Below are 21,044 nucleotides of genomic sequence, written 5' to 3'. Positions count from 1 at the left end.
CAACCCACCCCGGGCAGCCTGCTCCAGTGCTACGCCACCCTCACTGAGAAGAAGTTTCTTCTCAAATTTAAGTGGAACCTCTTGTGTTCCAGCTTGAACCCATTAGCCCTTGTCCTACCATTGGTTGTCACCAAGAATGGAGCCTGGCTCCATCTTCCTGACACTCACCCTTTATAAATTTATAAACATTAATGAGTCTCCTCTTCTCAGTCCCCTCAGTCTCCTCTTCTCCAAACTAAAGAGACACAACTCCCTCAGCCTTTCCTCATAAGGGAGATGCTCCACTCCCTTAATCATCTTTGTTACCCTGCGCTGGACTCTCTCCAGCAGTTCCCTGTCCTTCTTGAACTGTGGGGCCCAGAACTGGACACAATATTTCAGGTGCGGTCTCAGCAGGGCAGAGTAAAGGGAAAGGAGAACCTCTATTGCCCCACTGACCACCCCCCTTCTAATGCACCCCAGGATGCCACCAGCCCACCCGGCCACAAGGGCACAGTGCTGGCCCATGGTCATGCCACCGTCCTCCATGTCTTCATTGGTGTCAACATTGCAGTCACCACTGGGCTGGTTTTCCACAGTTTGAAAAAAACACCTTGTATTGTAACTCCCATACCCCTCATATACTAAAGACCTGAGGTCCAGTGGAGAGCTGGTAGCTCAAAATGCTGGTGCAAATGAGTCTTGTTTTCCCAGTGCCGGGATCTGAGCATGCTGGTTATCATTCCTCATGCAACTTCAAGCACATGCAGCACAGACAGGAATATTGAAGGTTGTTTTTCACATACAGTTTGGTTCTTTGTCTTTTTTTTTTTTTTTTTTCATTTAATTAGGACAGCTGACATACGCAAATTATGAGCTGACTTCTGACATTGTTTCTGATATTAGTTTGATTTTCCTGCTATTATACAACAATGGACAAGGCCATCTCTCTAGTGAGAATTACATATCTCAGCAGAATTTTCATCCCTTTTATGTGGCTTTCGTTCATTCAAATTCAGACTATGTTTTATTTTTGCTTTTTTTATCATATATATCTTAGAGCAGATACTCTTTATTCAGGCAAAGGAGCAGTGAGACAAAGAGGATAACCATTTAAAAAGTCTGCAGTTTTTGCACTGGCCCCTGAATTTCCATGAGCAAGTCTGCACCAAGGAAGAAGTGGTGCATCAAAAAAAGTTACTTTTCAGTTCAAACTGATGGAATTCTGCACTAAGAGAAAATTTCTACGGCTATGTTTCAATTTGGTTGTTCTTTCTGACCTTTTAATAAATTCTTAATTGTAGCACTTAAAAAAAAGTATTGAGTTTGTTGGGTTTTTTGTTTTGTTTGAGAAACATGTTTTTGCACAAAAAGTTCATGGACATCTTCAGAAGAAGAAAACCACCAATTTCCCTCAGGGGAATAAATGAGGCAAATGTAAATTTATTACGATAGAGAGCTGCATTCCCTACACCTATCCTGTACGTGCAGCTTATGTGTATTTACCCTACTGTACATAAAACCAGGTATTCTGTAACTTTTGAAGGAATATTCCAAAAGCTCTTACAGTGACTTTGTAATCTCAGAGCCAACAGGTCTAAGTGCAAAGAAATCAGAAAAAGACATCAAAACTATACATAAAACCATATAATTGAAGGTCTAGAAGAAGCCTAAAGAAATTTTCTAATCCCCCCCTTGCACTGAAATAGGATTGATGTTTATCTCAAGAACTATGACAAAAATCTATCTAATTCACTCCTAAAAATCCCTCAGGACAAAGATGCCTATAGTAACCCTGGGCAACATGCCCTAGCAGATATATTTTCCCCCAATATTAATGTACATAGTGTTAGTACAAATAAACCCAATTCTTTTAATCTTCTCCAACATTCTACATCCTGGAAGACTGTTATGTGTGCCACAGCCACCAAGCTCAATTCTACTGACACAGAAATGATGCATTTTTGTTTTATCTGCAGTGAACCTGATCACCTAAATGTAGTCTCTGTGTTTTATCGTATCAAATGACATATATGATTTTATTGAGGAAAAACACAGCTCTCAAAAATGAGTGAATTTGCAACTACTTTCTAACATTCACATTCTTTTTGTTTTTCTTTTTTTTTTCTTTTCCCCTGGGAATAATGTCAGTTTGAGATATTTCCTTTGCAACCCTGATAGTGGACATAAAGCATGAATATTACAGCAAGACTCTCGCATTCAGCACCCTGGTGCAGATCCAGAGCAAGTATTAATTTCCATGGAGTTATTCCAGACTTAGCACTGCACAGGTCAAAATCTATCCTGCAATATTTAAAGTGCTAGTACAATAATTAGTTAGTAAAAATACCAGCATAATCAGAAAATGAGGACACAGATCTCCATTGGTGTATTTCACCCAAGGCTACTGTAATGAATTTGGTGCAGAGAAATAGAACTCATGTACAAGCAGAAAACCATAATAGCTCTGTTATACAACTTCTAATACGCCATTTTTTGGAAATATTTGACTCAGTGATATAATATCTATTTTCAGATACCTACCAGGTGCTACTTTCATACTCTGATACTGTTCTATGTATTTTATTTGTAAATTTTTCATTTTTATTCACATACTCTTGCTTAAACAGAACAGGAGCTAAGTAATTGGGTTTAATTTGGTTGCAAACTGGGTAGCTCTTTTATCACATAAGGTAACTGAAGAGGTAACTGTGTCCCTGACAAAGTAGTAGAGGTGAAATAACAGTGGAAAAGAGATTCTACCACTGCAACGGGTAAAATTTTGTGGGAAGTTGCACACCCCAACTAAATCTCCAGAGATCAAAAGACTTAGTCTGGATTTAAACTGCAGTAACCGAACACAGTTTGTGCTTTTGTGTTTGCTGTATAGTCTGCAAATCTATTTTCAGGAAAAGCTTCATATAAGTTTCAATAATCTCTTTAATCACATAGCCAAGCAGACCTGAACAAGTCACTTGCAATTTGTTGCAATGCAGATGTGTGTTGCCTTAACTTAAAAGATTAAAACACTGGCAACAGCAGAGAGTGACATTTTTATTTCAACTATTACTGCAATCATATAGAAATCATGCAACAAAGACTGGATGATTTAATCCAACAAAGAAACAACTTCATCCAGCAAAGAATGAATTGCAAGACACTGTGTGGAACTATAAGAAACTACCTAAAATGTTATAAAACCAGTCTGGACTTATTTAAAGTTTTCCCTCGGTGACCACGCTGGCATCATGTCTGAAATACAGTACCTAATTCCAGAAAGGAGAATTTTCTTTTCCATTGTCAGCCTGACCTGAACTAACAAGAATGCCTCCAAGCATGATGCCAAGAGAAGCATCAAGGCTCAAAGCTCTTCCTCAAGAAATGCACTTTCAAATATAGGACCTCTGTGAAAAAAAGACAGCAAGCTGCAGGGCAAATATAAACTCATAGAATCATTTTAGTTGGAAGAGACCCTCAACATCACCAAGTCCAACCATTAACCTAACTCTAGCCCTAAACCATATCCCTAAGAATCTCATCTAAATACCTTTTAAACCCTTCCAGGGATGGTGACTCCACCACTGCCCTGGGCAGCCTGTTCCAGTGCCTGATAACCCCTTCCATGGAGAAATTTTTCCTCGCTGAAAACCTCTTGACTTGGAGCACTGGCAGTAGCTGGCTGACCAGCAACATTCGAATGGACATCTGGCTTCCTTCCACTGCCCCAAGGAGATCACTGACCGCAGTAAATAACATTCTGTTTTCCTTCCAAAAGCCATCCTGAAGCCTGAATGATGGCGATCCAAAAATTAGAGGATGACAGGTGTTGGCTTTGGCTGGCAGCCTCCTTCCAAACAACCTTCTGCGGAAAGGGAAGGTTAAAGACTGGGCTAGAGCTGGCAAGGTTTATCGTGGTGCAGTGCTGGATTTTGAAGCCAGTCCAGATAGCAGCACATTTTAAAGTTTTCAGGAGCTTGCTGATTTCTAGGCAGGAATTCGCAATGTGCATTAAAAATGGGTCAATTTTCCCTGACCTTAGCCAGCTGAGAAGGGCCAGAAGCCTGTACCTGGTGACACAATCTACAATATGAGATTCCCTATGACAGTGGAACCTCCATCAAAGCGAGAAGGTGAATGAACTTCTACCAAACCTTTCATGAGATGATCTGGCAAAATTTAAGGCTCTCTTTTCCTCTGTTTTAACATGAATAAGGCAAAATAATATTGCATCCAGTTCACCTTCCTTGCAACAGAATTAACTACAGTGGAAATATCCACTTCAAACAAACAGCTGAGGCCAAGAGCTGCTCTTTATTCTTATTTTGACTGCAACGGAAATGGCCAGACTTTATGTACATTTGGTATAAATGACCATGCAAAAGAAGGTCCACAAAACATAGTCACCTACTTTTTCGACAGGCAGCTAAATAATGGCTAACTAGGAATTGTACATTTTGTACATTTGTACACCCAAGTGCAACACAACAGCTGCATGTTCTGAATACACAACATTGAATCATGTCCAATATGCAAAACAGAGGAAAGCTTGATATTTTCATGCAGTGACAATGTCACTGAAGCATCACACTGGCTTTTCTATCTCACCTGAACGAGCATAGAAGTGAGGGAACAAATTCTACGCAGCTTCCCCAGAAGCTCTGAATAACATCAACATGTACTTGAAGACGAACTAGTGACTTTTAGACTTGGGGTGCATTTGTGGCACTATCTGAAGCCATTTCCAGGTTCCAAGTATTTCCCTACCCTCCCTTACCCCATACCAGGTGTACAGGACTGCAAATGTATCCATGTTCATGAAATGTTTTCTTTGTGATTGAAAATGTGAAATTCTTAGAAACAAATTAAAATCTGTATTCACTCTCCCAGTGATTCTTCACATACTTTGTCAAAATCATTTGTAGTCCCATTAACGCTGGGCCCTATTACTATCTGGAGCACTGGCTTTAGAATTCTTTTGGCAAGAGACTTATTTATCCAGAGTATCTTAAAAAATTCAGCGATGACTCAGTCTAATTCTTCATGTCATCCTCCCCTACCAGGTCTCAGAGCTACTAATTACTGGGAAAGGTTAGCCCCACACTGTGAAATATTAGGATCTCTGATCTCCTTCTCTGGTGGCACTGAATAGGAATTTTAGGAGTTACTTGCTTTCAGCCTCACTATGAATGTCCCTTTTCAAGTTCAGGTATAATTTAACCATCAAAGTTCCTGTTTCCAAGCAGAAATTCAGTGTTCTCATTTTATACAATGAAAAATTGAGCAGACAGACAAATTGGGCAAGGCACTGTTTCAGCAGACTTACCTAGCATTTTTCCAATATTAGCACCATTTACAGAATCCCAGGATTAATAATTCTAAACTTAAGAAATGTATCTACTTTAGTTGCTTGAAATACTATAAGCATAAAAGATACTGCTCAAAATAACTGCTATTCGATCTGGCAGCTGCTACCAGGCACTGCACTTCTGAGACCAGTCACACATGTTCTAAATATACCCTCTGATTTTTGCGAGATGTTGATTAAATTATGGAAAAGACTTTTCTTTATTACTGTGTTCTTTCCTCTCTTTATGAAATCTAGAAAAGGAACAGAACCACTATTAGCATGAATCAGCCAGCAGCTTTGGATATGTAGTTCCCATAAGCGCAGAGGGAGTTTCAGGGAAATGTATGTGAGGGGAAATTTGGAGACTTTACTAGATCTTGCAGCAAAAAATACTGCAGTTTCATTGTCTTAATGACAATGACATCCTGGCCTCTCCCACCAGGTGTCACTGCAAAGTCACATAAGAGAATCTGTTGGTGATAAGATGCAGGCAGAATGAAGATTAATAAGGCATACGAATCATCACTGAAGAAGAGTCTTTTTTCACTCCTCCTTTTGCTCCCTAGCCAAAAATAAAGCACAGCAACACCACTGTGCATTAAATTCAACAAAGCAGAGTATCAATTTTAAATGATGGGTACATTTAGCTCATATTGTATAAGAGTTTTAAAGGAGTGCCTTGTGAGGTGGGACTGGTGCTTGGCAGCCAGATGTGGTTCTCTCTGACGTGAGGATGAGGAGACATCCAGATGAGACGTCACAGGCACGGTTGTCAGGACTAAGTCTGGAATGGGGATGCTGACTTTGAGAAGATCTTTAGAGACTAACAGGGCAAACACTTCTGATCACTCTGACAGTGACATGAGATGAGGGAATAACTCACATGCAATCCCTCCTTTTGCAAGCCAAGTCCCTAAAAAACAAAATGTGTCCTGCAGACCGAGTTGTAAAATGGCTTCTAAGGGACTACTCTTACATCTGAGGACACATGCAGCAAAACATAAGGAAAAGCCCTCAGTTTCAGACTCCATAGATGGAATAGGCACATCTATAGGTGAAAATCCTTCCTTCTCCTCCCACTGGTGACAGGAGCACACACCACCGTGTCACATCCTGTTCCCCCTTGACTTCCAACTGTGCATTTAGCAGCAGAGCACAACTCCAGAAATTGCCCAACCCTATCTGTGAATACAGAATTCCTCAAAGGAGGTCACACCAGGACTTTGTAGCAGTGCAGCTCTGAAAAGGTCTGTGTCCTGTTCAGAAGAGCCACATAAAGGGACCATGGATTACCCTGCTTGGGTGTCCCCAGCCTGTCATCAGTCTGCCAGCACACAGGAAGGTCCTCCTGTCCCATTGCCCAGGATTCAGCATCACACAATCCCAAACTCAATGAGCTTCCAAACCACAACAGAGAAACACCACGACCTCCTCTTTGTCACTTAGCATGGTCACACAGGCGACCGAGAAGCATCTTGCTGCCACTCCTCACATCTGAACAGTCTCTCCAAATGCCCAGTAGCAAACAAAGGTACTTTAATTACATCACGGCAGAATTAATTTCCACTGAAGAATGCTCTAATAAAGTGTTTAAATGAAATTAATTTTACCTGCACTTTACTTATTAAAATGCACATTACTTTTATTAAAGTATATATCTATATAAAGAACATACAAATACCCTTACCCTATAGCTTTGGAAGTACTTTGTGCTAAACCACGACTTGGTTTAAAACTATCTTTAAGCCTTGTTGCTAAAGCATATTCTCAAACTAACAATGTTCACACAACAAACTGAAACATAAAACACTTTGCTGGTGCTATGCATTTACATGGTTAGCTGGTTTCAGCTGCAGAACTTTGAAACTCTCTTTTATAGAATATCACTCCATTTTAGTAAAAGCATCTATCAGGCACAGCTCTGAAAATGTTAAGGCAGACTATGAAAACATTGTCAATGCTTATTTTAGTAATAAAACCCACATTTAATCTATGCTTTCATGATACAGGAATCTATGTATCAATCTATAACCTTCCAGCTAAATGCACTAAGTAGATTAAGCTCTGATTGATTTGAAATGTTTTTCACTATATTATCAAAAGTCTACAGATCAGCATAAATACCTCAAAGAAATTTTTTTCCCCTTTGGCAGATTTACAAAAGCAGAGCTTAACTTGAATTGAAATGAACTTCTGCATTTTTCCAGGGCAAAAAGCCTGTCAAATCTACTCGAGATCTGCTCTGCTTCTGCACTGGGTAAAAACCTGTGATTAATAGCACAGTGCATCAATTCTGTCGTGACAAAAGCAATCACGTTATGAAGAAAAGTGTTCCCTCTGGGTCTACCATTCATATGAAGAGTCAGGAGTTACCCCAAACGTTGGCACTGCTGGTACTGCAGTCTGCACAGTGTGCTGTTGGGGGGCATTTCTGTTGATGCGCTCTTGCTGGTTGTGATAAAAGACCTTAAAAACTGGCTTCTTCTTCAAATAGAAAACATGAAGCTGTTGGGTTTTTTTGCATGCTGCATTTAGCGAAATGAGAAGCAGGTCATGAGCTGTGACAGTGACCCGGTTGCTGCTGCCGGAGGTGGTGAACTTCAGCAACAAAAAGAGCAGGCAAGGGAAAAGAAGTGCACTAAACTCTCAGTGATTCTGTTTCAGCACTTCTCACAGCTCCTTTGCAAGTCTATCTGCTGATGATGGCTGCACAGATGGAATGAGATTTCTACATATGCTCAGCATCCCTTCTGGTAGCTCGGTGAGACGGTGACAGCGCAAACAAACATGGGTCTGAGCATCACCAACAGCTTGGTTGGGGAGGTGGGGAAGACATGTCTACAGGCATCAGTGGGAATGGGGGAAGAGAAAGAATATCCCTGAGGTGGTAAATTTTGACCTTTGCCCAAATTTAAAACAATTTAAGTCAGGTAAGTTTGGATTTAAAACATTTCAGTTTATCCCACTGAAGAGGTGGTACCCAAGAAAAGAAGCTGGAAAAATAAAGGTGCCAGTAAGTATGCTGGCAGAGCATGCCAGCTGCTGCTCGGGTAAAACTTCAGCCTCAATGACAACAACACCTGAATTCCCACGGACTCCGGTGGGGCGATGTCATCCATTACCAAGTGGTCCTCATGCGTTTACCTTCATGCAATACTCCATTTCTTCTGCTATCCCCCTCCATCCATCCACACATTGAGAGAGCTGACATGGGGATGCTGCAGACCCATCTGATCCCACAGCCTCATGGTTTGTTCATACGTCTGCCACAAATCCTCAGTCCTGATTCCAGTCCAAGCTTTACCTCCATGAAGACGGCACAAGTGATACAGTGCACAAGAGGGAGCTCAGCTCCCACAGTCCAGCTCTGGATTTGATTTTGGATTCAGCATCCCATCATCTGGGAACATTTTTATCTCAGGTTTTCCTTTGGGTACTGCTACACCTTGCTTGTGAGGTAAGATAAGTTTTTATTTCAATATAAGCCATACTTGGACACAAAGTGACATCTCCAAAAGGAGCATATATCCAGATTTCTGCAAAATGTTCTCTCAGTGAATAGCAGGTTCAGTCGTCCTACTCTGTGCGTGTTCCTCAGAGAGGTTACAGAAGGCGGCTTGATATACCCACACTGTATTTGATCATAGATTCACTTCTTATCCCAGTACATTAACATAAAGGTAACAAGGAAGTTCATTATAAAGGACAAACCTGAAAGTCAATGTCAGCCAAGAAATTGCCTGAGCAATCCCATAATTGAATAAAAATATGTGTCAGCAAAACACAAGTGTCACCACAGGTTTGCCAGGGTGCTTGAAGTTCACCGGCCTGACAAACTCCTGTCAGCGTCGTGCTGTGTGTAAGACTCTACAAGAAGACCTTAGGTACTAAGTGATGTTTATCAGCAAAATACAGGTACTAATATGCTAATTTGACCTACAGAGTCAAACACGCCTGCCCACAACTTCAGCAACAAATTAATAAATAAACAAAAATAAAAGACAATTAGCATTTTGTAATTTTTTAGCCACTCCTCTGGTTACGAAGTATTTCACAAAGAGAACATTCACTTGCAAATATTCTGTGCTACAGCGTAAACACACATTTAAATATAAAAAGTAATTTAAACTGCTATAGTATTTTTCTACTAATGTGTTTGAAGAGTTTATTTATGGGACCAGCTTCTCTGGGTGTGGCAAACAAAATAATATATTTTAATTCCCTCATTTTTGAGTCCAACAGCATCGGTTTAGCTGTGATACAGAGTAATTTAGGGAGTGATTCATATTTTTACACCGATTAATGGTGAATGGCATTTTGCAATCTATTTTCTTCCATTATACCTCATGGAATCTGGGACCATCCAACAGAGCACCGTTAATAGATATATCTGGACACATATTTCTGTAGAGGTAAGGAAAGCTTGGGACTGTGCTGGGACCTTCAGGAAAATGTGTGACTTTAGAGGGAAACTGGGTCACAGGAAAGAGACACTGCCAGGTCCTAAACCCAAGATCCTTGTGAAAAGGAACTGCAGGCAGCATTAGCCGGCCACAGAGAGGGGGATGCATGTTGTGTACATGTTTTATGTATATATATATATATACACACATATATATATATATACACATATATATATATACACATATATATATATGTGTGTGTGTGTTAATTTTAATTCTCATAAAATGTTAGCTTAAAACCTATAATATCCCCCAAAAGAACTGGGGATAGCTGGGATCCTTTTCTAAACGAGTGAGCAGGTGAGATTATTTTGGTCACAGACACCTCAATGGCAATCTGCCATCTGAAAGGACCAAAGTAAAGCAGTGCTCCAGTGATGACCCTCTACCCCATCAGGCCCATTTTCAACAGAAATAAGCCAATTATTGCAAGGATCTGTCTGCTTTTAGAAATTTTTTAGGTAGCAAGTTCTGGGCAGCTTCCAGGGCCCACCTAGTGATGTGGAAAACAACCAATCAAGTAAAATAGTTTCCTCGCTTCTTCCTTTAAAATAAAACCCCTTTTCCTCCTCATTTCTGTCCTTTTCTGTGATTTGAAAACTGGCATGACTATGAGTGATTGCAGGTGCCATTAAATAATGAAGCAGTTCTGTTCATTAAAGCTTGGTGATTTATTACCTTTGGACTAAGGGAAAGAAAAACAGTCTGAAAACAGAATTCTTACATCATTTCACATTATTTCCAGTCCAGCACTTCAGACAACTGTTAGAATAGCAGATTTTCAGCTCTGTGGTCCACCAGTCCTCAGAAATGCAATGCTGAACATCTAATTCCAGCCAGTTCTGTAAATCTAGAGTGTAACTTAAACTCATAACTAACTGCTGCCCTAAATGTCATGTCCTACCTTCATACAGCCAGTCGCTGAGCCCATTGAAAATAACACCTTCCTTTCCTGTGGAGACCACTCGGATGGCTTGTTTCCCCACATGGGCACAGTAATAGATGTTATTCTCAAAGATAAATATCTGATTTGAAGGGAAAAGAAAAAGAGAACAGCATTAAGCAGTGGCTCCATTATAAAATGTTGCATTTTGCTTTTACAATAATTGGCAGTACAAAATCACATATCACATTTTTATGGTGTCTTTTGTCAAAAAAAGGATTTTCACAGCTTGCTTCCAATGCCATCATCTAGTAGAAAGGTGCTAATTTATTATACAACAAACCAAAGTTGGTCCTTTGATACAAGCTTTATTTTTCTTGCTCCTGTCTTCATTTCAGAAATTGAACAGCGCAGTTAGAGGGCATGAAATGAAGAATGCCAGCACTCGGGATTTTGAAAAAGTAGTCCAGGACACGGTAGCAGCTTGCAGAACTGATGGTGATGCATGTACTGACTGAACTGGCTACTGGAAACGTCTTCTTGTTTGTTTCCACCTGCTCCCATTTCCTTAAAACACGACTGGCAACCTATTAAGTGAATTTGAATTCAGTTTTTAATGCAGATGCAACAAGACAACATGAGCTGTGGAACAGGGGGTGGTCTCTGTGACCGTAGCATGCTGGGCAACAAATGAGGCACAACCTCCATAAGGAGGTTGATGTTTTGGCTGGGGAGGGGGCGCACATGCTCCAAGGACTCAATGGGTGTCCTAGACCTCCTGCCCTGCCTTGGTCACCCAGTCACCTTCCTGCAGGAACCAGGGTGGATGGGACAAAGGTACCCATGGGGTCTCACCTCCCTGCCAGCATGGACGCAGCCTGCCATAACCCTCAGCTTGTCTTTGGAAGCGTTTCCCCTCCTGTCACAAAAATCTTGGCTTCAGGCTGCTGAGAGACTGAATGATCAAAACATCATGGGACCTCACAGCTCCTTGGGACAGGTCCACACCAAGGATTGCTATAGGGTACCTCAGCCTCTACAAACACCTGCTCACACAGCTGTCTATGGGAAAGCAATCCCATCCTGGAGAAGAATTTATAAATACAAAATTCTTATCAATCATAAACCTTTCAATCTGAGTTTGTCAGGAAAGGAATCTAACATAAGACTCCTAAATAAACCTCCTGCATTTTTTTAAAGCTAATTTCATGTGAGTCATTAGATCTATTTCTACGAGAATGCTTTTGGGAATCCAGCGGTTTATTTAGGTGTTTAAGTGCTAACGATTAAGCAAAATTTTAGCCAGCCACTTAAAAAAAATATTGGTCCACAACATCAGTCTTTATCATCTGGTTAAATGCTTTGTTCTGTGTTTTGCTGGTGACACAGATCATCTCACATCCTTGCCCCAAAGTGAATTATATCCTGCTCAAAGTAGGACTCGTGTTTTGAATATATTTTTTAAACTCCATTCAGACTTCAAAGAAGTACTGAACAGGGTGTCAGGAAGTCATTTAGACTGAAAGACAAATCATTAATATAATTTAGCAGACATTTAACAGATGGGTTTTTATGCACCTGAAGATATTGAAACAAACATTAAGTATCTTTACCACAATGCTAGAATGCACTTTCTCATGTTACACTCATGAAAATATAGAATTGGGAAAAATATTTGTTTTCAGCTTCTGTTTCACTTCCTATTATGATACGTGTTTCACCTAAAGATGAGCCAGAAAGATTCCAGAAGAAAGTATAGATCCTAATTTGATTTTGGCAGCAGTTATGGCAACTTTGCCTAGAGGTAAAGAGTATGACTGCAACTGTAGCTTGCTTTTATTCCTTTGGCCTGCAGGGGGTTTTAAACTAAGACAAGCTGCATCCAATTAACGTTTTTTGAAAGTGAAAAATATGTTGTGGAAGATATTACATTCTCTTTCCTATTTTGATTTTTAGTAAGCAAAGGAGGCAGGTGAGTGATGCCAAGTAAAGAATTTTACGTGTTAGCTAGTCGGCATATGGGAGGGCTCCCGAAGTTTAAATGTACATAAAAATCAGGAAGACTAAGCAGGATAAGGTACTCTGGGCCCAGACAAATCCAAATCTCTGTGTTCAATGTCCAAGAGCTAAACATGTTGGGCATGATTGGGTGGGAGCTCTTCTGTGACAGGCACACATTCAGGTGGAGTTATCCAAGCGATGCAACCCATCCTTTGCCCAGCTTCTCACAGCAAATGAAGGTTTTTGCAATATTTTGTACTGTATTAAATTTTAAATGAATCTACAAGAAAAGTAAAGAAGGTGGATTGACAACCTGTCCCTGCTCTTTGCTTTGTAAAGCATTGCAGTGCTTTCTGTCTTCACTATTTTGTCTTTCGAAGCTTTACTGCACTAATCAGGCTGTATGAGGTATCTGGTAGCTGCAATGGAAAAATTAATATAGTGTTCTGACTTCAAACTGTCTCCCATATAATTCAGAGCCAAACTGCAGCACCTCATAGGGAATTTAAAATTATCCTCCTTACAGTGCCTTGTACCCTAAAAATGTCAACCATAATCAAAACAAAAGATAACTGAAGCACCACAAGGAAGATTTCTGTGTAATGTATCTTATAAATTAAGAAAAAGCTTTTGAACTTGTGTTATTCATCAAAATGAAATGTCTTTGGATTAGTTCACATTCTGGGTTAGAAAGATATTAGATGATATTATGAAATACCTACATATTTTGACTTTTTTTTGGTTTTATGACATCAAAGCAGTGCTTTCTACTAAATGATCAGAACCCTTTCAGCTAATAAGAGGATAATATTTTTTTGTAAGGAAATAATAAAAAAATGCACAGACAACACTTTCACATTATTTGATGCTTGCTTTACATAGTAGTTCTAGACTAACATAAAATGACAACAGAAGGGGTCAAGCGCAGTTTTATGTCTCTCTCTGTACCAGAGACGAAGAATAGACTCAGAATTTCTGGTGTCTTCTCTTTTGGTGTGCATATTTGAGCAAGATGTTACTCATAATATTCTTGCAATGGGTATGCCTTTTATCATGGACAGCACATAAAAGTCCAGCAGTGAGCATAACTAATGGTATGGAAAATAAACCTGTGGTATGTTGGGAAGATATCCCCACATTAAATACCACACTCATTTTCACCATGACATATTCAACTCAGGGGAAAGAGAAGATATTCTGAAAGAAGTAAGAAGAATGGAACCACTCCTACATAAAATGAAGAAACAGAAATTACTAACTATATAGAATGAACAAGGAAGACATAAGCTCTCCAAGATAATGGAGAGGAAACAGAAAAGATGAAAAGGACATTTTCACCCTTTTGTTTTTCCAAAACAACAGGGAAACCAATAAACCCCAGAGGAAAGTTCTCTAAAAGTGAATAATTCCCCCTCCGACCTGAACTCAGAATTAACACGCGGAATTCCTTGCTACTGATGTAACGGAAGACAAGAGCTTCACTGTCTTCCCGCTGAATGTTATAACAGGGTTCAAAAGAAGAAATACTTCTTAACAAAGATAACTGGGATGTCTCGGGGAACTAAGACAAAGTGTTGTGTTTTTTTTTTCAAATAACTCACTCCAAGGGTAATAAAAATCAATGGGGATTTTGCTGTTGGCTTTGTGTGGGTCAGGATGTCACCTGAAACTTTCAGCATAAGATAAAACCGCTTTAGCCTCAGGTATCAACGTACCACTAACTTGTGTGAGCTGGGAAGAAATCTCTGCCTGTTTGCGACATGGTTTGAAGCAATCAGTTTAATACATTTGACATCCTGTCCATCATCCTCAACTAATATTGGAGAAAAAATACTAGACTGGTTGGACAACAAGCCTGAGACAGAAGAAGAGCTTTAAGTCAAAGATTAAGTATTTATCCAATAAGATAAATTTGTACAGTAAGATAAATGTTTGCACTAACAACAAAATAAACTCAACTCACTTAAAACACACGAGCCTTAACAACACCAACTGGTTTAAGGAGGATTCATTTTAAATGTTTTTGCAACTGCCTAAAGGCCTCTGAAGTCATCTTCTCTACCAAACTGACCCAGAATGGTATTAAGTAATTATGCTGCAGTAATTAAAATACTGTTACTTTTGAACAGATTAACTTATGGACCTTTTCAGGAATCTAATGAAAATAATCTCTTTAAGACCGCTGCAAAAGTCACAGTGACCAACTATTTTGAGCAGATGAATACTACAGCTCCTTGCAGAGACTCTTTGTGACCCTGTGGGAGACCCAGTGTGGAGCAGTCTGTTTCTGAAGGACTGTACCTGTGGAAGGGACCCACGCTGGAGCAGTTAATGAAGAACTGCAGCCTATGGGAAGGACTCATGCTGAAGAAGTTCATGAAGGACTGTCTCCCATGGGTGGGACCCCACACTGGAGCAAGGGAAGAGGGTGAGGAGTAAGGAGCAGTGGAGACAAAGCACTGAGAACTGAATGCAACCCCCATTCTCTGTCTGTTTTCCCATTATGTTGATTTTAAATATCTCCCTGTCCTTATTTCAACCCATGGGTTCTCACAGCATTTTCTTCTCTAGTCTCATTGAGGAGTGGGATTGTTAGAGCAGTTTGGTGGGCATCTGGTAGACAGCCAACGTCAACGCACTATAACAGTTCCACAGTTTAATCAAGGACTTTTTTAAAAAATAATTATTTTTCAGTGCAAGATACTTCCTTACATCTTTTTAAGTTCTATTCATTTTTTGGGGGTGTCAATGATAGGAATGTTTTGTGCTGAACTGTTTATTAACTATCTAAATATTCATATGGTATTACACATCGCATTGGCCTGAAAGTCTCAGGCAAATAGACAGATTTATCTTAATATGTCCAGGAAGTAGAAAAGTATCACCTCTTTATTTCTGTGCTAAGGTCTGGCTGGAGTCTGTGTTACAGAGTCACAACATGTAACTGGGCTTAGGAAATGTCAGATCATGAACACATATAGTTTTGAGCATGATCAAGCTCTTCCTGGGAATGGACACAGAGAAAGACCTCCCCCTTCTCCCTTCCATTCCTAGTGCTCTCCAACTCCATCTAAATATTTTGGAAATAGCCCTTCTCAAGCCAGTTTTGTTTTTTCCACTGCCATATGAAACCTGGAAGCTGAGGGCTGCAAAAATGAAAAACTGCAAAGAGAAAAATACTCCCTGCTGTTTTGTCCAAATTAAAACTTGTCCTTACTACACAAAATTACCATGCCCATCCTCGTCCATCTAGCATTTTGAAGCAGATATGATAATTGTGTTTTCACTGTGGCATATCAAGGAAATCTAAAGAGCATTGTACTGGAAAGGCCTTGGCATTTTGCAGTTTTCATTCTTACATCAACTGCAGCAGGAAAATGTGTGATCAATTCAAAATCAGTTCTAAAGCTTGTTGCTGATTGACTATGCATTATTTAACGAATACTCTGCCAATTTTTCCTTTTGAACCTCATGAAATGCAAACTTTGATGTTCAAATAGCTTCCATTAATACATTCTGTCATGAGGGTTGTTCTTAAAGCATATGACATTACGCCAACTCTTATCAGTTGTTCAAAAAGGGAAATAAAACGGCTCCTCACCATTGAGCTTACATAATAAGAGCTAGTATTTTAATTATGCTTTTCTTGTTGCCATTTAAATGTAGCTTGATAGCAGGTGGAAAAAAAAAGATGTAAGACAAAAACCTTCCTAATATTTTAATTCTCTCCATCAAATGGTTTATATTCACAATTTAGGAAAGAGACAGATAACAATTATGATGGAGGAGTGAGATAAAGAATTTTTAAATCAACTTTTTTTCTTTATAAAACTAAAATGTCATTATTAAAACCAGTGCTGAACCAATGAAAAGTCCACACAATCAACACATTGCAGAGAATCACATGTTGATGAATTATTGGCAGAAAAGGCTGTAGTTTCAGTTTTTCATACCAGGGGTTATTTTTGCTTAAATTCAAAGTAGGAAGCTAACTCCTTTCTAAGCCAAGATACAGCAGTTTCTGAAGGTACACAACAAATAGATAAGGCTTACTTTAATTCAACTTTACCCATCCCAGAGATGGGCAAATGTGGTGTTTAAACCAATGTGAGGACTACACCAGGTTTAAAAACATTCTGCAGGAAGGCTTTCATGACAGAGAAGGTGAAATCACCCCAGGGAGCACTAAAAACTGAGAATACAGTAGTACAGACTGATGCACATAAGAATTGTGCTGATTCATAGACACATCAAAACCAGTATTCATGACTTCTCATTGTAGATCAAAGGCTTGTATGCATCTGATATTAGTGGTGTAAGAGATTAACTGCATGGAAATCAATGAAATGAAAGGACATGTAATTGATTCTGTAATGGAAAACCGTCAGAGTTACTGTAAAAGATGAATGAAAAATCTGCTGCCTTCAGTGGCTTTGATTACATTTCTAGGAAAGGATGTGCAGAAGAGTCAACACTTGTACATTCTGTAAAGCTCCTGATTTTGTCCATATGTCTTGGAAATTGTTAATATCCCTTGTAAAATAAACATTAAGAACTTAATGTTGTTTTCATCGTGCATGATCACCAAAGAGACTAAGAAGTCAGAGAGAATGGAAAAGCATTCCTTCATATCTTCAAATAAAGAAATATTTTATATTTCTATGAACAGTGTCTAGGTCCCATTTAGTAGCTCCCAAGAGAGGATGCAGATCTCCAGGTCTGGGGTGACTTTGCTCAAGGGCTGACAGGGATAAACACCTTGCCTGCAGGAGGTGGGCATGGGTAGAGTAAGTAAAGGAACAGTGGGAGAAGGTCAGAAGACCTTTAACACCATCAGAGGTGTCAAAAAGGATGTTGAAGAATTTTCTCTGAGACCCTTACATGAAAGGAGGGGTATGCAGAGTCTCAGCTGATTGGGCTGGTAGAATGGAGACTCCGGTGAAGGCAAAGGCTGGAAGCTTATAACTTCAGGTACCATGAGGAAGGATCCTTCTCTTCTGACAGATCTGCGGCTACAGACCAGATTCTGTGCCCCAGTTCTGGGGTGGGAGCTCTGTCCTGCCTGGGGAGAAAGCTTTAGACGCAGAACAATTGGGAAGAGAGATGATGGCCAGCAGCCAGGCAAGGAAGTGGTAGACCAGGCTGGCAAAAAAACGGAGACGTGGAAAAGACCTTTTAAATTAAGCACAGAAGAGATTCTTTGTCTTCCTTCTCCCAGATTAAGTGCATTAACATTCTCCTCAGTTTTCTAGAAGCTCCTCTGCATTTTTGACAGTGCATCACTATAAACACAGTGCATTGCCATTTGTATTCTGTGAGGAGGCTAGTCTACAACACATACGGATTCTAATCATACCTAGAATCTGCCAGAGTCCAGCCAAACAAGCAATTATAATGATTCTGGAGATTTAAAAATATGTGTTTCAAGAAAAATAAGCTGTCCTATTTTCTGTTCTTCAGGGAAGAAAAGAAGGTTTATTTCACCTCAACAAAGAGAATCATGTCTGTCTGGATTTCCCTGCCCTGGATTCTAATGTGGTTATTTTAATTTATAACTGCCTTGTTGTATTAAAAAATGTATCAGTAATTGTACCATTTAGTATGGAACTCTGATTCTTCTTTTAAGTTCTGCTTGACGGATTTTCTTGTAGTCTGTAACCTAATATCATTGATGGTTATGTAGGGCTTCACTATAAATTAGATTATTTAATGTGAGATGATACAGTGTTTAATTTTAAATTTTTTATTGTGTTATAGAATGAATATCTGGCAAAGGAGAACACACAGATTACTTGTCAGCATTAACAAACTGGCAACTGGGATTCAGGGTTCCTCCCAGTACACGTGACCTCAGATAGAGAGCGATCCAGAGTAATATTCCTCTTTAATGCAATGTTTAGTAACAGAGACCATCAACATCCATTTGCAGCAGGTGAAGAGTAAAGCTAACAGAATTGTTCCTGAGGCTTTCTCATGGCTCTGACGAATGGCAGTTTCTAGGGAAGGTGAGACCACCACCACAAACCAAAGTGAGATGCTCCACAGCCCCTCAAATGGGACTGCTTAGTCCTGCCTGCAGCATCCCAACATCTGCCACTCAAGCACATGCTCTCCCATGGACCAAGCACATGCTCTCCCATGGACTGCTGTGATCTAAGTAAAATGTAACTATTTTCATGGCACAAAATAGCAGCTTTCTGGGAACAACACTTTTCATAACCACTTTTTTCAATGGACATTATCTACCAACCACGGTTTTGTAAGATGCCAGAAACCCTTATGCGCAGACCTAAAGTAGGTATTTGCAGCTGCTAGATTTCAGAAATGAAAAATGCCATTAACCAAAGATATGTGTTCAAATCCATAAAGCCCAGTTGAAATTAAAGGAATATCAACGGTTTAGATCTCTATGATAGGAGGGAATTATTTCCAATGGAACTACCCTATACTACAGTGTTGCACTGTTAGGAATTTTGCACTTTATGCAACTGCAGTACCATATAATGAAATGGGGTAACATACAAATGAAGATCAGTGCTTGCCCTACAGTGCAACAAGATGGTGAGCCTTTCTAAGCTAGCACATCTGCTAATACATGCATTTCTTGTAAGTACATACTCAGTTTCCCTGATGCAGAGTGTGAACATCCACATTTAATATTTAATTCTGTAAGTCCACTGAAAGGTAAGAATTCAGTGCCACTTTCATGCTGTAACTCAACCAGAAAACAAAGTGACATATATGAAGCCACAGAGGAAGCCTATCACAGTGTTTCATCTCTAGGGATGATGCCTTAAACACTACATCATCCTGTGCCTCATATTCGGATGTAAAAACAGTAACTTTTTCTCTGATTGATTGATTGATAAAACTTCTATGGCAAATAATCAGTTTCATTTTTTCCTCTGAAATCTTTCACGCCCACATTAAGAGCAACATCTTATTTATAATAATCACCTATATCTTCTTTCAGTAACATTTCTTGTAGCATCCTCACTTATCTTACATGCCTTGCTCTTTTGCCACTGATGAAAATGCAGTACCAAGATCGCTGAGATGGGGAGGGACACAACCGTTCTCAGCAAAGCTCACAACACTGACTGTGCCAAAACTTCGCTTTGGGGAATGAGGACCAAACACATCAAGCCCACTGATGCCAAAGGAAATGATAGGGTTGTGCAAAAATAAAAATAGGACACTATGGCCACTGTAACCAAAGAGCAGAGGATCAAAGGAACAAAAAAAATCCAACAAAAACAAACACAACACTTTTCCAGTGGAATTCTTTGAATAAAATGTGGGGAGAGGGGAAGGAGAATCCCCAGAGTAACCTGGCCAGGTATTTAGTATACATGCAATGTCTTGCTGGGGTTTTCTTAAAGAGTTCATATTCTGACACTGGAAAAGGGGATGAGGGGGGAGACAGCATATCATTATGCTGAAACACTTGCTTTTCCCATAATGCAGGAACCATGTAAAAAGCTGTCTGAATATCCCCTACTATGCTTAAATGGGGCTTATATACTCCTTAGGAAGGGAGGGCTTTTATTCCTTGCAACTAGCAAGATAACCAAGTCAGAATAATTACACAAAACAGACCACAGTTAAATATTGATTCAGATGTCACTGCAAAAGGAAAAGGTGAGAGAACAGCAGCTTGAAAATAATGATGTAGAAATCTATGAAATAATGGTGGAGACAAATAGACCTACAGCAATTATACACACAGCAGTTCAAAAGCCCTGCTGAATTATAGTAGGAACAACAGGAGATGATCCAGTACCTCCTGTGAAAATGGTCCTCCTCACTTGATATCTATGCAGCACTTCTGCCTGGAACTAAGCTGGCATGACAGGCACAAATTTAGGCAAGAAAAAACCTGCTAATTAGAAGAGTCACTCCAGTTTAGTTCCAGGTGTCATCACTTAACCAGCTTTTTGCATCTAGATATCCTAGTTAGCAAGACATTGTGCTACAGTGTTAAAAAAATTGACAACAAGAAATTAAATGGATCCATCATTCAAATGTTTTATATATGAACGAACTCTAATATTGCTTTAAATTGTATTGCACTTTTTTAGACAGGAATATCTATGACAATAAGTTGTTTACCAGCATTAACATTAATTGTTTGAGGGCACCTGAAAACCTCTAACATAGTAGGGACTGAAAGACTTGTTCCTCCTGGCATTTGCATTTCACTGAAATAGAGACTTTTTAATGCATCATCTGCACCTGCTGTGAAACATAACTTCTATTATTTAGAACCAATTATACACTTGATTGCTGCATAATCTACAAGACTAAAAGGTAGTTCCTGTTCTAAGAGTTGGCACTGGAAAAGGTTTATTGACTATGAATGCAGAAGAAA

General features: G+C 39.5%; 1 protein-coding gene across 6 annotated transcripts in view; it reads right to left on the bottom strand.

Annotated features, from left to right (window-relative positions):
* The window catches only part of DPP6 (dipeptidyl peptidase like 6), a 558,611-nt gene that overhangs the window by 76,909 nt on the left and 460,658 nt on the right, over positions 1–21,044 (bottom strand). For all 6 annotated transcript variants that reach the window (XM_065050444.1, XM_021285572.2, XM_065050443.1 and 3 more), the window contains exon 8: positions 10,694–10,814. In XM_065050444.1, coding sequence (XP_064906516.1) covers positions 10,694–10,814 — 121 coding nt within the window. The remainder of the gene's footprint in view (positions 1–10,693; positions 10,815–21,044) is intronic.

The sequence above is a fragment of the Columba livia genome, chromosome 2, assembly GCF_036013475.1.
Source record: "Columba livia isolate bColLiv1 breed racing homer chromosome 2, bColLiv1.pat.W.v2, whole genome shotgun sequence".
In the NCBI taxonomy this organism is placed as follows: domain Eukaryota; kingdom Metazoa; phylum Chordata; class Aves; order Columbiformes; family Columbidae; genus Columba; species Columba livia.
This window is presented reverse-complemented; position numbering and strand designations above follow the sequence as displayed.